The sequence below is a fragment of the Erpetoichthys calabaricus genome, chromosome 10, assembly GCF_900747795.2.
Source record: "Erpetoichthys calabaricus chromosome 10, fErpCal1.3, whole genome shotgun sequence".
Lineage (NCBI taxonomy): Eukaryota > Metazoa > Chordata > Cladistia > Polypteriformes > Polypteridae > Erpetoichthys > Erpetoichthys calabaricus.
In genome coordinates, this window is record NC_041403.2 from 118,349,423 (window position 1) to 118,365,384 (window position 15,962).

At 36.9% G+C, this 15,962-nt stretch overlaps 1 protein-coding gene across 1 annotated transcript in view; it reads right to left on the reverse strand.

Annotated features, from left to right (window-relative positions):
- Positions 1-627: 627 nt before the first annotated feature.
- LOC114659361 (cadherin-like protein 26) overlaps positions 628-15,962 on the reverse strand; it is a 111,473-nt gene continuing 96,138 nt past the window's right edge. The window contains exons 16-18 of the mRNA XM_028811804.2: positions 8,950-9,024; positions 6,142-6,201; positions 628-1,735 (exon numbers count right to left, since the gene is read on the reverse strand). Of these exons, the coding sequence (XP_028667637.1) occupies positions 1,496-1,735; positions 6,142-6,201; positions 8,950-9,024 (375 nt within the window). The 3' untranslated portion in view covers positions 628-1,495. The remainder of the gene's footprint in view (positions 1,736-6,141; positions 6,202-8,949; positions 9,025-15,962) is intronic.

The window sequence follows — 15,962 nt, forward strand, 5'->3', positions numbered from 1 at the left end:
TTTACATAGATACACAGACCACGTAAGCAGGAAAATGCTACAAAAGATGTCACTCAGCACAAAATTCATTTATGACAATGTTAATCATGTAGCACTGCCACAGGGTTGTCATATTTACCCTTATCCATGAGTAGTTTCTGCCAATGATCCTATTAAAGATTCATGTAAAATTGTGGCACTTTTGGGAAGAGCATTGAAACCACAACTGTATCTAAAAACTGCATTTTTTGGTGCCACACCATTAAAAATGAAATGGAAAAATGCAGAACATTTGCTTGCTTGCTCTTATGATGGACATTACACCAGACCCACCATTGGTAGACAGGGAAACAAATATGGCATGATCATGCAGTTGTACTGATCTTCCTAGCATGTCTGCCTCTTTTTATGTATTAGAGGTAGAAGATAAACTATTGCACTAGAGATATTATCCATCCATTTTTTAACCCGCTGAATCCGAACACAGGGTCACGGGGGTCTGCTGGAGCCAATCCCAGCCAACACAGGGCACAAGGCAGGAACCAATCCCAGGCAGGGTGCCAACCCACCGCAGTAGAGATATTATAAAAGTGAAAAATCAAATCCATCCAGTTTAAGATGTAAACAAAGTAATTAAAAATTCACATACTGAATAATAAAAAAGTAGTGCCATTCTTTAATATGTCAATCACTGTTCTCTTCAAATTCCATGGAGGGTTTAGAATCTTTTCCATCCTTCCAAATACTGTACTTTAAATTGAAAGTATTGTTTTGATGATCTTTACAAAGGCTTAGTTCTTTTTTCAAGAACAAACAAACACAAAACCAAGTTGCAAAAAAAAAAAAAAAAAAAACATGAGCAACTGTACATATGCAAAATACAATTGTAAAAATGGAGAAGTGCTAGACTTACATTATGCTGTAAACAGGTCTGCAGATTCTAATTTACAAAAGCTGATTTGAAACTGCTGCTTGTCTCTGAGTCAGTATATAAAAAGTATAAAAATATATGAAAACCGGAAATAACAGCCCCTCCCATGTCTCAATATATTACTACAGCCAAGCAGTCAGGCTGTGTGTATGAATGTCTTTTAGAAAGCAAAAATCACAAGACTGATAGAATGATTTCCATTCTGGTAACAAACGATGTCAAAAACACACTTTGTAAAAAAAAGTTCCTCATTATTGGAAACTTCCATTAGAAAAGTGCATGTAAGCATGGGTGACCAACACAAAAAGCCATGGCTTTTTTGTACTCTAAATATCTGTATTAATTTCAAGGTGTATTGACATGTTTTACTTTATCATTTTATATTAGTTTTTTTTTTTTTCAGTAATGTATTACACTTTACACACATCTGCTCAGCATGTGTTAATTTTAAAGTTTTGCAAAATGGTGTACCAACATAAAACTCTGGGGCTTACTGAAAATGAAAAAAATGAGCTAAATTTCAAAAGTTTCTCCCTACACAATATGTTGTAAAAGGCCATTAAAACTGAAAATTCCATGTATTCTTTATTCTGATTCATATGTTACCTTTTGTTTTCCATTTTTCATTTTTGACTGACAAATTCCAGCCAGTGTGTTGAACTTGGGCCCCAGATCATTAAAAAAGTCTAATTGAATGTTGTCACTTTTCATGCTTATATCACCCATGGATGGATGTCTGCTTATGTTCTCTTTGCCTTCATTGGCATAGATCTTTGGTTGATCCTCCCAAATGTTGACCATATCATCTTCAATATTATGGACCTTCTGTTGTAGTTAAAATAAAAAATAGGTAGTGATGTTTTATTAAAACTTAAATGCATTTGAAAAGAATCAACAAGCAAAAAATATAAAATATGTGTTGTTTAGATCAGGAGGAACATTACTTGCAATTCTAGGTAACACTCTAAATTATGGGACCAACTCAGAAACCACTTTGGTTTTAAACTCTGAAGAGCATTACACCTCATTACACAAGTTTGAGGCCAAAGTTCTAGTTGGTCTTCTCAGTGATGCTGTGATATAAATGCCCTTTTTTGTACCACTGAAAATCTACAGATTAAATATACTGTTCTCAAAATCAACTAAAATATTTGTTGGTCTCCACATCATTACTTGAACTGGACTGTCACCATATTATGCAGTCTATATGCAATGCCTATTAAAAGTATTCATCATCTTGGAAGTTTTTACATTTTATTGTTATACAACATTGAATCATACTGGATTTCATTTGGCTTGTTTTGACAATGATCTATAGAAAACGACTCTTTAATGTCAAAGTGAAAACAGATTGCTGCAAAGTGGCCTAAATTAATTGCTTATACTATAGATAAATCTGTATCTGGAAGGCCCAACATGTGGTGAGTCAGTAGGGTGGCCTAACCTACATAATGAAGAGAATCAACAAACAACTCCATGAAAGAGGGATTGAAAAGCACAAGTCAGAGGATGGAAACAAGAAAAAATCCAAGTCACTGAATATCCCTTGGAGATATACACATCAATCAGCCATAACATTATAACCACCTCCCTAATATTGTGTAGACCCCCCTCATCAAATTTAACATCCACATGAATGCCAGAATTGAAGGTTGCCACAGCATCACACTGCTTCTGTTGGCTTGCCTTCTTCTCATGGTGCATCCTGAAGCCAAATCTTCCCTAGGTAAAAAATGCTCACACCCCCTGCCATCAACAATATCAAAAAGAAAACATGACTCATCAGAACTGCGCCATGGTGTATTTCTGACACTAACATGCCCATTGAAGGCGCTGTCGATGGTGGACAGGGGTCAGCATGAGCACTATGGCCAGTTTAATGTACTGTGTGTTTTGATAACTTTCTCTCAAGGCCAGCATTAAGCGTTTCCTCAATTTGTGTTACAATAGCTCAGTACAGTAGACCAGACAGACAAGTCTTCACTCCCCTTGTGCATCAGTGAGCCTTGGGCATTCACAACCTTGTCCCTGACCCTTGTCCTACTTTGGTAGGTACTAACCACTGCATACTGGGAACACCCCACTACACCTGCTGATTTGGAGATGCTCTGACTCAGTCATCTAGCCATCAGAATTTGGCCCTTGTCAGAGTCACTCAGATCCTTTCACTTGCCTATTTTTCATACTTTTAGCATACCATTTCCACATCAAGGACTTGCTGCCTAATATATCCTACCCAGGTGCCATTGTAACAAGTTAATCAATTTTATTCACTTCACCTTTCAGTAGTTTTAATGTTATGGCTGATCAGTGCATATATATATATATATATATATATTGTCACGCACCCCAAACCCCAAACCTTTATACGTTTCTGTCTCCTTATTACAATATATATATATATATATATATATATATATATATATATATATATATATATATATATATATATATATATATATATATTCTAGTCTTGGTGAATGCATACTGGGTCTGTTAAAAAGGATGGTAGTGTGGACTGAAACCATAAGAATTAGCCACAAGGAGAAGCACTGATCAAAACAAACCTTGAAGGACTCAGAAAACATGACACCCAGTGAAATTAATAATAATAATAATAATAATAATAATAATAATAATGAAAGATTAATCTCTGTTTACAAGGCATTTCTATAATTTTGATAGAAGAAAAAAGTGCAAACCATCTGCACAAATCAGAAACAAAATAGACACACCAGCTGCATAAAGAGTTACTTCAGAAATGCTGGCATGGTATAGCCAATCAGTGCCCTGAAGACTGGAGCTCTGAGAGGTCATTTTTTTTTACTTCCTGCTAGTTTAAACCCATTTCTTGGTTTCAGCATCAGTACAGGAAGGAAGACAGATGAGAGACTACTAACTCTGCAGCTCAATCGATGCTTCTCTCAGTGCTTCTATGCAGGATTTATAATTATTTAATTACCATTGGACCTTTTTTGGCAATCTCTATAATATTATTATCCTTTTTTTTATGGCCATTGGCCATAAGCACGAAGGGCCTCAACTTGGTTGGCCATAAATCAGCTCATGATTATCATACATATATATACAATTATCAACCAATGTAAAGATTATGGCAGAGCTGTAAATCTGCCTAGAGGAAGATGAGCACAAAAAACGAGAGATCATGATAGAATATGAGCAAGAGATGAAATCCTGATGTAGTCTGCAAGAAACCTGTGCCTAGGAAGAAGATTTGTTTTACACCCATATAGCAATCTCAAGCATAAAGCCAAAGCTACACAGAAATTGCTTAAAAACAGCAATGTAAATGACCTGGAGTGGTAGAGTCAGAGTCCAAATCTCTATCAAATTCAGACTTTGTTGCTGGAGCTGAAATAGGATGATCACTCATGATTTCCTTGTAGAAAGACATGGCTTGAGCAGAAAAATGATTTACACATGTTCAGATGTGTAAAGCTGACAGACACTGGTGCACACAGTTTCAAGGCTGGAATGACATTCTAATATGTGATCAATTTTATTGTGTTTATACTTCTAAATAATTTAGATAATTTTGCAGAGATCTGTTTTCACTTCAAAATTAAAAAGTCTTTTTCTGTTGATCATTTAAAAAAAAATTGGACGTGAGCGTTAGTAGGCTTTGAGGCCTAGGAACCCAAACTATTCTATAACATTTAATAATTATTTATCGCTCTGATGCTGATGTTTCTGATTATTAAATAGGTCATTATGATAGCAATTGATGAGAAGAATTCATAATTAATTGCAGAATTACAGCATTTGAGGGTTCTTCTAAAGTGCCTCTTTCTTTTGCATGATTTGCCTAAAAAACTAATCAGCACATTGTTATCTCATAACAGGCTTAAGTTTCGAGTTTGGTATTTATCCGTCCAGCCATTTTACCTCTAGACCAGGGGTGGGCAAAGTCATTCCTGGAGAGCCGCAGTGGCTGCAGGTTTTTGTTCCAACCCAATTGTTTAAATAAGAAGCACTTATTGCTCTAGAAACACTTCTGCTTCATTTTAGTTATCTCCCTCATTACGATTTTGAACCCTTATTGCTTATTTAAGTCTTAAACAGCTACATTCTTGGTTTTTAATTGCTCCTTATTAGCAATAAGATGCAAATGACAAAAGAAACCAGCAGTTATCCATTTTGCTTGTTACCCTTTACACCTGCGTGTATTTATCGTGCACTATTTGGTTTAATTAAATACTTGGAAGGAAAGAGAAGAGAACAAAGTGAAGGATTGAGAATTACCCATCCGTTTTACACTTCAAAGTATTTGGATGATATCCTTAGAATGGAAAAAAAAATCTAGCATATGTGAATCACTTGACACAGCAGAGTTAAAGCACTAACAAGCCATGAAATGTAATTATTGGCAAGGATTGTTTTCTAATTAAGCAACTGGGTTGGAACAAAAACCCGTGGCCACTGCGGCCCTCCAGGAATGACTTTGCCCACCACTGCTCTAGACCACCCTCAAGAAACTATGACACACAGACATCATTGAGATACTGATGTTTTCCAAACCCTAAAACATCAAGGACTGTCGAAAATGGGAGATCGAAATTCCTGGCGAATCTAAACCTTTTGCTCCTCCAACATAGACAATAATCTATGGGGGGGTCGGAGGGAGGGGGTACAAAGCAAAAAAGCCAAATTAAAGCCACTGTGATTCAATGTTGTATAATAATACAATGTGTACATTTTCAAAGGGGTGGAATACTTTCAATAAGCTCTGTATTGGCCTGATTGTTTTTTTTAACTTGAGTTTATTGTGACCCTGACAGAACTACTAGCTAGGCAAAAAGCACCCCATTGAATAAACACCAGACCATGCACCAAAAGAAAACAAAATGCATTGACATTTTTTTCCTGTATTAGAAACTATATGGTCTGAGTAGTATCAGATAAAATATTTTTGGAATTCTAAGTCAGATTTTTATTTATTTGATTCCATTATTATCTGGTTTAGCAGTTCATCAAAATACATTAGCCTTCCACAGTGTAACTGTGGATTAAATTTCAGTATAATCATTAACTCCTTCCTGATTATCAATTAATAAAGTAGCGTTTGCTCTAAATTCAATATAGTATAAATGTGCAGACATACAGTACAGTAATATATAAATGGTTACTGTGAGTTACTGTTTCCTAACACCTCAGTGACAATATATCCACCCTTTTAATCAAAATGTCTGTTACAAAATGAATTGACATACCATATTAATCATCTCCTGCAGCTCACTTCTTGTTGACCAAGGGTACTTCCCAGATGGCTGCTAACAATATAAAATTGAAACAATATCAGAATACATACATAAAATGGTTTTGCAGACAGAACCATTTAACTCAAGACAATGTGTACCTAATCATGGAAAGGATGGTTCAGTTTCTTTCACAGTTAATTTGCTGCTCTTTAGTAGATGCAGCACAGGAAGAAGATAGTACAAAAAGGGAAATAACCCTGAAGAAACAATCTCTTTAAATGATTACTGTACTGTGTACCATAATTTGCAGAAAATTCTATAAAGAAGGTCACTTACAGTATATACAATCATTTATGCAAATACTCAAATGTTCAAACTGTAACATTTTTTCTTCCTACATGTAAAGCAATCTGCCACCAATCTGCCCAATCCTGTATTCTGTTCAGGTCCATCTGTAGTCATTCAGCTCATTCAACATTATCTTTCATTCTTCCTAATACAATATCATCTGTAAACTTGACCAGCTCCCAGATCATTCATGTCTATAAAAAAGCAGAGGTCCCAGCACTGGACACTAAGTGACACTACTTATGGCATAACCTAATTCAGAAAAGGGCCCTGACATCCCTTGGCTTACTTTCAAGTGTTTAATGCAAATTTGATCGCATCTACACAATGCACTTTGAATTCCCACTGTCTTTTAGTTTTATCCCTAACCTCTCCTGTAGGACTTTATCAAAAGGTTTGTAAAAAAGAAACAAACAATATGACACAGACCTTTGATTGTATACTTTAGTTGCTTCCTCATATAATTCTAGCATGTTAGTGAAACACTATCGCGTCTTCTAAACACATAATGACACCTGTTATTGCCATGTGCTACCTACCCTAACATCTTCTTTAATAATTTCTTTCATTAATTTAACCATGATACAGGCTAAGCATACTTGCCTATACAGTAGTTACCTGGATCAGCTTGATCACCCATTTTTGTACTGTATATAATGTAGTAACAGTCAATGGTTACAGTCTTTATGAATTTCTCCAGTCTCTACTGATTTTTGAAAAATACGTGTGAAGGGTGTTTACAGGTACTCACTGACCTCCTTAAGCACTCTAGGGGAAATGTTAATTGGTCCCATCAATATGTCTGAATTCAGCCCTTCTGACCCTAACAGCAATTCTACCTCTACAATTTCAAATTATTAAGTACCCCCGCTTGATAGTCCCTGTAACTGTTGAGAGGTTTTGCAGGTTTTTCCACATGTAACTTTAGAGCATCTGCTTTTTCACTGTCTATATGGTTTAGTCCCCTATGCTGTTTCTAATACAGTTCACTTCGTCTTTAACTGTTCTTTCACTTTTAAAATAAAAAGATAACTGGGTTATCTTTTGCTTTTTTCTGCAATATTTTTTTACTAATTACTTTTTAGCATTTATGATATCTTGATATTCTTTTTAACTGTTGCTCTAATGCCCTAATGCTGCTGAACTTCATTGTCTTGTGCAAATATACAGCTGCTTTTTACACTGAACTTCTTTATGAGTTCATTATTTATTTATTGCAGTAGTCTTCTTTAAATTCTTACTGCTTCTGAATATTAGGATAACATTGTCCTGCATAAGACATAAAACGTTTTTAAAGGTGCTCCACTGCTCCTCATCTCACCTCACTTAAAAGCTTATCAGTTTTACCTTCTTTAGATCTTGAAGCATCTGCTCAAAATTTCCCCTTTTAAAGTTACATTTAAGTTTTTTATTTGACTATGCACTCCACCAAAACATCGTGAGATGTTTTATTTATTCCCCACAAATTCTACTTTAAAAAATACTAAATCAAGGCAGTCTTCTCTTCTTGTGCTCCTTATTTCTCACAGCTGCATTATATGTATGCATTGCACTTCTGAGTGAGCGCTCATTGGTTGTCGGCTCTAATGCCGTCCCTAAGCATAAGAAATAATCAGACCCATCTGATTTTGTCAGGCTGAGCCGCAGACTAGTTGGATTCACTAGATATGTCAGACTGTGCAACTGGCAGTCATGGGAATGTGCTATGACTATCTTTGATTCACTAAGATTATATAAAGGAAGTCTAAGTCACTGGAAAATTCATGTAATATGACATGGCTATAATTCAGCTTGTGCTTCTCCTGATCTATGCTATTCCAAGGCTCTCCTCAACAGTAAAGTGTGACTGGTTGCTCCTGTGCTGATTAAAAAACAACAAAGCGAAAAGGCTCTAAAGACTATTGCACAGTACCATAATGGCAACTAGAACACAAAGTTTTAGGAGAAAATTCTAGATGCGCTAGAACACACACAGAAATACCACACTGCTCAAAAGTTCAGTACTCAGTCAAAAAAGAATGATGTCAGCATGTCTCCTTGCTCCAATGTAGCAGTCTTTCCAATTATCTTTTATTCTATCAATTAAGTATTTTCTAATCTTGATCTTGACTTAAGGCTTGCATACACATTTTTTACAAGTTATTTTTATAGACTGCTAACATGACTTAATGAAATTACATTGATTATGCTTTCCTTATGACTGCTTCATCAAATAAGATTTTATGCAGTAGTGCTTCAGTTTTGATAATTACAATAGAATCAATAAATGTAATGTTCAACTACACTGAATTGGACTGGATAAGAGGATTCAAAACACTTTGAATGCAGTTGCTCTATTCAACAGGATCTAAAAAAGCCTTGAGTTGTGAGTTTTCCACCTTGAGCTTGTCAAAACAAAAAAACATGGCAGCTATGATATTTGTTCACCGATTTTTTTTTTTTTAATTATGGATCGTTAAGCAAGATACTCACATGGCTTATAGATGCCCTGGTGCTTTGGGAACGATAAAAGCGTGAATGGGTAGATCTCCCCGTCCCTTGTAGTCCCTGAAACAATAGTTTTTTTTATTAATAGGGCAACCTTTTCACTTAAGAAATAAAAACTGTCGTTTTTAGTGCAGCATTCCTGTTATTGAAAACACTGAAAAACAGTAAAGTTGCAAGAAATTCTGAATGGGAGAATGATCAAGGCATTTAGGAAATGAACACCTTAACAACACATGCATATTTTATTATTACAACTATCAATTTGCAAGCAATAATGATTGGAAGTGATACAGCTTTTAAAAACAATAATTAACTTCTAAAACTACTAATAAAATTACAAAGTACAGCTGGAGAAAAAAAATAAAGATTCATAGTTTTTTTCTAATTTTCAATGGAACTCTCATAAATGTAAAATACTCCTATGCAGCAACTTTTTATCCAATTGTTGCATAATTTAGTTTATTTTTGTGATATTAAACTTTTTTCAAAATTATAATTTAGCACACAAAACATGTTTGTTTTTGTAATTTAAATATTATAACATTTTTTTGCACATCTAGTATTTCATTTGCTCATAAATTATCTGTAAAGTGAACATCAAAAAATGACTCACTAACTAATCCCAAATTCTAAAAAAATTCTTTGATGGATTTTATTGAAATTTGCTGAAATTATGGAAAAAAGAAAATCAGCTGACCCGTGTGCCTTTTATTTGTTAATGTTTGCTTATAATAATATTCTAGAGAGCAGGCTATCATATCATCATTTAAATGGCTGAGCACTTTATACTGATGCGCTGTGCAAGAAAGGACAGAGCCGGTTATACTACCTTAGAAGGCTGGCGTCCTTCAACATCTGCAATAAGATGCTGCAGATGTTCTATCAGACAGTTGTGGCGAGCGCCCTCTTCTACGCAGTGGTGTGCTGGGGAGGCAGCATTAAGAGGAAAGACGCCTCACGTCTGGAAAAACTGGTGAGGAAGGCAAGCTCTATTGTTGGCATGGAGCTGGACAGTTTAACATCTGTGGCAGAGCGAAGGGCGCTCAGCAGGCTCCTATCAATTATGGAGAATCCACTGCATCCACTTAATAGTATCATCTCCAGACAGAAGAGCAGCTTCAGCGACAGACTGCTGTCACTGTCCTGCCCCACTGACAGATTGAGGAGATCGTTTCTCCCCCAGACTATGCGACTCTTTAATTCCACCCAGAGGGGTAAACGTTAACATTCAACATTATACATAGTTATTGTCTGTTTTTTCTGTTTTTCACCTGCATTGTTATCATTCTTTAATTTAATATTATTTATTGTATCAGTATGCTGCTGCTGAAGAATGTGAATTTCCCATTGGGATTAATAAAATATCTATCTATCTATCTATCTATCTATCTATCTATCTATCTATCTATCTATCTATCTATCTATCTATCTATCTATCTATCTATCTATCTATCTATCTATCTATCTATCTATCTATCTATCTATCTATCTATCTATCTATCTATCTATCTATCTGTTCTTTCGCATTCTTCTTACTCTTCACAATACTGTATTGAATACATAGCAGTTCAAGCTGGAGAGGCTTTGTTTTCCTGGAACTGTTGGAACGTAATAATATACACTGAAGAATGGAAGGAGAGTAAACATCCTACTTTAGTGGTAAAATACAGAACATGCAGTATTGGGGAGAACTGGAGCATCCCATTGCAGATCAGACCTCAATGTCTTGGTACACTCCAGTTTGCAAAGCAGAAACAGGGAAATGTATCCCTACAGCGTCCCCACTTCAAGTCCTATGTACAACAAACGCCATGAGCGATGGCATCCCTTGGTCAGTTTAAATGCTTGTGAAGCTCAGTAAAGGGAGCCCCCATGGACAGAATATACAGTAGGTGAGGTGGACATTGAACACTGTTCACGATATTATTTCTTTTCACCTGTTCTTCTCTATACAATGCTTATAACATTTAATTCATTGCATACGCCACAAAAACATGCCACCTGTAAATGTCAATGCTGTATATATTAAGTTTAGATAGATAGATAGATAGATAGATAGATAGATAGATAGATAGATAGATAGATAGATAGATAGATAGATAGATAGATAGATAGATAGATAGATAGATAGATAGATAGATAACTTTATTAATCCCAAGGGGAAATTCACATACTCCAGCAGCAGCATACTGATACAAAAAACAATATTAAATTAAAGAGTAATAAAAATGCAGGTAAAAACAGACAATAACTTTGAATAATGTTAACGTTTACCCCCCCAGGTGGAATTGAAGAGTCGCACAGTTTGGGGGAGGAACGATCTTCTCAGTCTGTCAGTGGAGCAGGACAGTGACAGAAGTCTGTCGCTGAAGCTGTTCCTCTGTCTGGAGATGACACTGTTTAGTGGATGCAGTGGATTCTCCATGATTGACAGGAGCCTGCTGAGCGTCCATCGCTCTGCCACAGATGTCAAGCTGTCCAGCTCCATGACAACAATAGAGCCTGCCTTCCTCACCAGTTTGTCCAGGCGTGAGGCGTCCTTCTTCTTAATGCTGCCTCCCCAGCACACCACCGCGTAGAAGAGGGCGCTCGCCACAACCGTCTGATAGAACATCTGCAGCATCTTATTGTAGATGTTGAAGGACTCCAGCTTCTAAGGAAGTATAACTGGCTCTGTCCTTTCTTACACAGAATATCAGTATTGGCAGTCCAGTCTAATTTATCATCCAGCTATTTACTCCCAGGTATTTATAGGTCTGCACCATCTGCACACAGTCACCTCTGATGATCACGGGGTCCATGAGGGGTCTGGGCCTCCTAAAATCCACCACCAGCTCCTTGGTTTTGCTGGTGTTCAGGTGTAGGTGGTTTGAGTCGCACCATTTAACAAAGTCCTTGATTAGGTCCCTATACTCCTCCTCCTGCCCACTCCTGATGCAGCCCACGATAGCAGTGTCGTCAGCGAACTTTTGCACGTGGCAGGACTCCGAGTTGTATTGGAAGTCTGATGTATATAGGCTGAACAGGACCGTAGAAAGTACAGTCCCCTGTGGCGCTCCTGTGTTGCTGACCACAATGTCAGACATGCAGTTCCCGAGACGCACATACTGAGGTCTGTCTTAAAGATAGTCCACGATCCATGCCACCAGGCATGAATCTACTCCCATCTCTGTCAGCTTGTCCCTAAGGAGAAGAGGTTGGATTGTGTTGAAGGCGCTAGAGAAGTCTAGAAACATAATTCTTACAGCACCACTGCCTCTGTCCAAGTGGGAGAGGGATCGGTGTAGCATATAGATGATGGCATCCTCCGCTCCCACCTTCTCCTGGTATGCAAACTGCAGAGAATCAAGGGCGTGTTGAACCTGTGGCCTCAGGTGGTGAATCAGCAGTCTCTCCATGGTCTTCATCACATGTGACGTCATTCAGCTCACTAGGACGTGATACCCTTGGGACTGGGGTGATGCAAGATGTTTTCCAAAGCCTCGGGACTCTCCCCTGTTCCAGGCTCAGGTTGAAGATACGCTGTAGAGGACCCCCCAGCTCGATGCACAGACCTTCAGCAGTCGTGGCGATACTCCATCTGGACCTGCTGCTTTGCTGGCACGAAGTCTCCTCAGCTCTCTGCTCACCTGCGCTGTTGTAATTGTGGTTGGGAATGTCTCTCCTATACTGGTATCAGCAGAAGGATGGTGGAGGGTGCAGTACTCCGAGGTGAGAGTGAGAGTGGGTTAGGGTGGTCAAACCTGTTAAAGAAATTGTTCATTTGGTTTGCTTTCTTCACGTCTCTCTCGATGGTGGCACCCCACTTTGAGCTGCAGCCAGTGATGATCTTCATCCCATCCCACACTTCCTTCATGCTGTTATTCTGCATCTTCTGCTCCAGCTGTCTCCTGTACTGCTCCTTCGCCGCCCTGAGCTGGACTCTAAGTTCCTTCTGCACGCGCTTGAGCTCATGCTGATCACCGCCTTTAAAAGCCCTTTTCTTCTGGTTCAAAAGGCCCTTGATGTCACTTGTAATCCATGGCTTGTTGTTAGCATACAGTTCTTACTGGAACTACAATGTCCATACAGAAGTTGATGTAGTCAGTAGTGCAGTCAACAACCTCCTCAATGTTCTCACTATGTGATCCCTGCAGGATATCCCAGTCTGTTGTTCCAAAGCAGTCTCTCAGTGCCTGCTCTGCCTGAGGGGACCACTTCCTGAATGAGCGTGTGATTGTAGGTAGGACCCTCACTCTTGGTTTGTAGTGAGGCTGAAGCAGAACCAGGTTATGATCTGCTTTCCCAAGTGCAGGCAGCGGGGTGGCTGTATATTACTTTTGCTTTAAACCCTTCAAAACTTTGTAACGGTTCAAGATTACAGATCAAAGCAATACATTCAAATATGATTGGAGCTACCATTTTTACAGGACTTACTACAAGTTGAAATTACATTTATACCCAAAATTCCTATTACCATATATACTCACATATAAGTCGGGTCTTAAAACCTGAAAAATCGATCATAAAATCAGACCCTGACTTATACACTATTTATTTTTTTTGCATCTTCTTGCCTCCTCCAATCTCGCATCAGTTTCTCAGACGCATCGAATTTTGTTGCAGCAGCGTAGTTACCAATTTCTTTCGCTACTTCAACAACGTTTAATATAAAACCAGCTTCATATTTTCTTTTGATTGAACGCTACATTGTAGATAAGGTGTATGAGGGTGTGAGATACAAAAAACACAAATCATTGCAAACGTTGCTTCAGAATAATTTGGGTATTACCGTGTGGTCACATAGGCACAAAAGAGAGAGAGAGAGGTTAGGAGCACGCGCTGATATAGCACATTGCCACACCCATATAGAAGAAAAAGGCAGTGTGCTCCGTGGTTACTCTCTTAGGTGGGCGTTAGCATATCATAATCTCTTGGACCAACAGCGTGAGTTTTCCGCATTTGACTTATACAACCAACATTATAAAATACCAGAAAATATAAAACAAAATCAAGTCCCAACTTATTCACGGGAGAACTTATCTGCGAGTATATACGGTATGTCTACAAATTTCCTGTTTGAAATCAAAAGAATAGAGTTTCCTATAACACTATGTTTTCCAATGAACATCAACAAGCACCAAGGTCAGACAGTAGGAAAAGCATAAATTACTTTGTAAAATGTTTTACTGTTGGGTAATTGCATGAAGCATGTTCACGAATAAGGGGCTCTAGTAAACTGATACCGTTAGAAAAAAATATTATATACAGAAAAGTACTTAGTTACATAGTACTGTACGTATGAAGCATCTGAGTAATTGACAGCAATATAATTGAGGCCCATTGTCTTAGGAAATTTCCTAGGCAAAACTTAATAACACAGCTAGTAGGTATACAAAAACAGTACTAATATATAATCTTTGTATGTGTAGATTTATTGCTCTGCAGTCTCCTTGTGATGTTATCCTACACCATAAAATCAAATTATGTATTATTTGCCCCAGGATAATCTGATGAGGGCCAGTGTGGTTATTTCATTGTAATTTGAAGGGTTGGTCAATGTATTAAAGTAAGTAAATGGCTAAAACTGCAATTTTTATTTTACTTTGTAGGTAAAGATAAACCATAAAGAATATTGTGTCTTTAAGGAATGTTTTAGGTGAAGAATTGCAATTATTCTAGGGTGGCGCAGCTGTCAAAACTGTTACTCCTGAACATTTGGCATTGTTGACAACTGTATTATTTAATCCACAAACTATACATTTACTCTGGTAGCAAAGCAAAAAGTCTAAAAGATGAATGTTATTGAATCATGTTTCATCTTAAAGCAAAATTAAATCAAACTGCCTTAATCTCTTGTAGCCTTGCATACTTAAATACCAGGTGCTTCACAAAGTAGACATTCTTTATGTCTACTTCTTCTATATATTCTTCTGTACATGTCATTTTGAGATAACTGCAAACATGGTCTCTGAATAACTAAAGATATTATTTAACAATGCAAATTTTTTCATAATTTTTAAAGTTTTGCTAGGAGGTATATAAAAAAGGTACTTTATTTTAGGCCGTGAAGTTAAATGAGGCTTTCTTAATTTTTCAAATGTATTACATAACATACAACTCATACTTATATTCACTTCAGTGGGTGAAATAGACATATAATACTTACTACATGTATTTTAGGGGAGGGTAAAAAGAGTCAATTCTATACAATTTAAGGAATGATCTGTTAAACATACAGTATATGCACAAAATGTATTATTTGTAAAGTGTCATTTATTTTTTAGATCTGAAGATGTGCAGTGATGGTCTTCATCTTATGTATGGATGAGGAATGTGCATGAATGGATTTGGGGGCAAAAAAGCATTTATTTATTTCAGAGTCTAACAAGTAATGTAAAATATCTTGTCATTGAAGACCGTACGAGTAGACTGTAGAATATTACTGGTAAATCAAGACACTCCACTAGATTACCCACTATTATTCTCTCCATTAATTCTGATGCTTTTCATCTTATAGTCAGTGTAGGACTTGCTGAGAATGTGTAATGATTTAATTTTAATAAGAATAAGTTGGCATTTGCAAGTAATCTGCATTATTGGTGGAAATGATTGGCTTATCATTTTTTAGGTGCCTTATATTATACGTATACCTTCAAGGAGAATAGATTTCAGGATGTTAACCTTGCTCCTGTATATAAACAACATTTATTGCTATTGAAGCTACTTCTTTTAGTGTGTATTTCAGATCATTAGGTTTTTAAAACTTTACTCTTCTGACTAGGCAATATAATACAATAAATTATGTAACACATGAGTGACTAAATGTCACATTATTGAATAGGTTCCTATATGTAGGTGGAAAAAGCTGTCAGTAGCATGTTGCTAGCATGCTACACACATTTATTCATTTTGAAATGTATTTTATCCTGGTATCCAGGTATTTTCTTCTGTCTCCCAAAAAACATGTGTATCATGATAGCTAGTAATTCTATGCTGACTCAGTATGAATGAATACT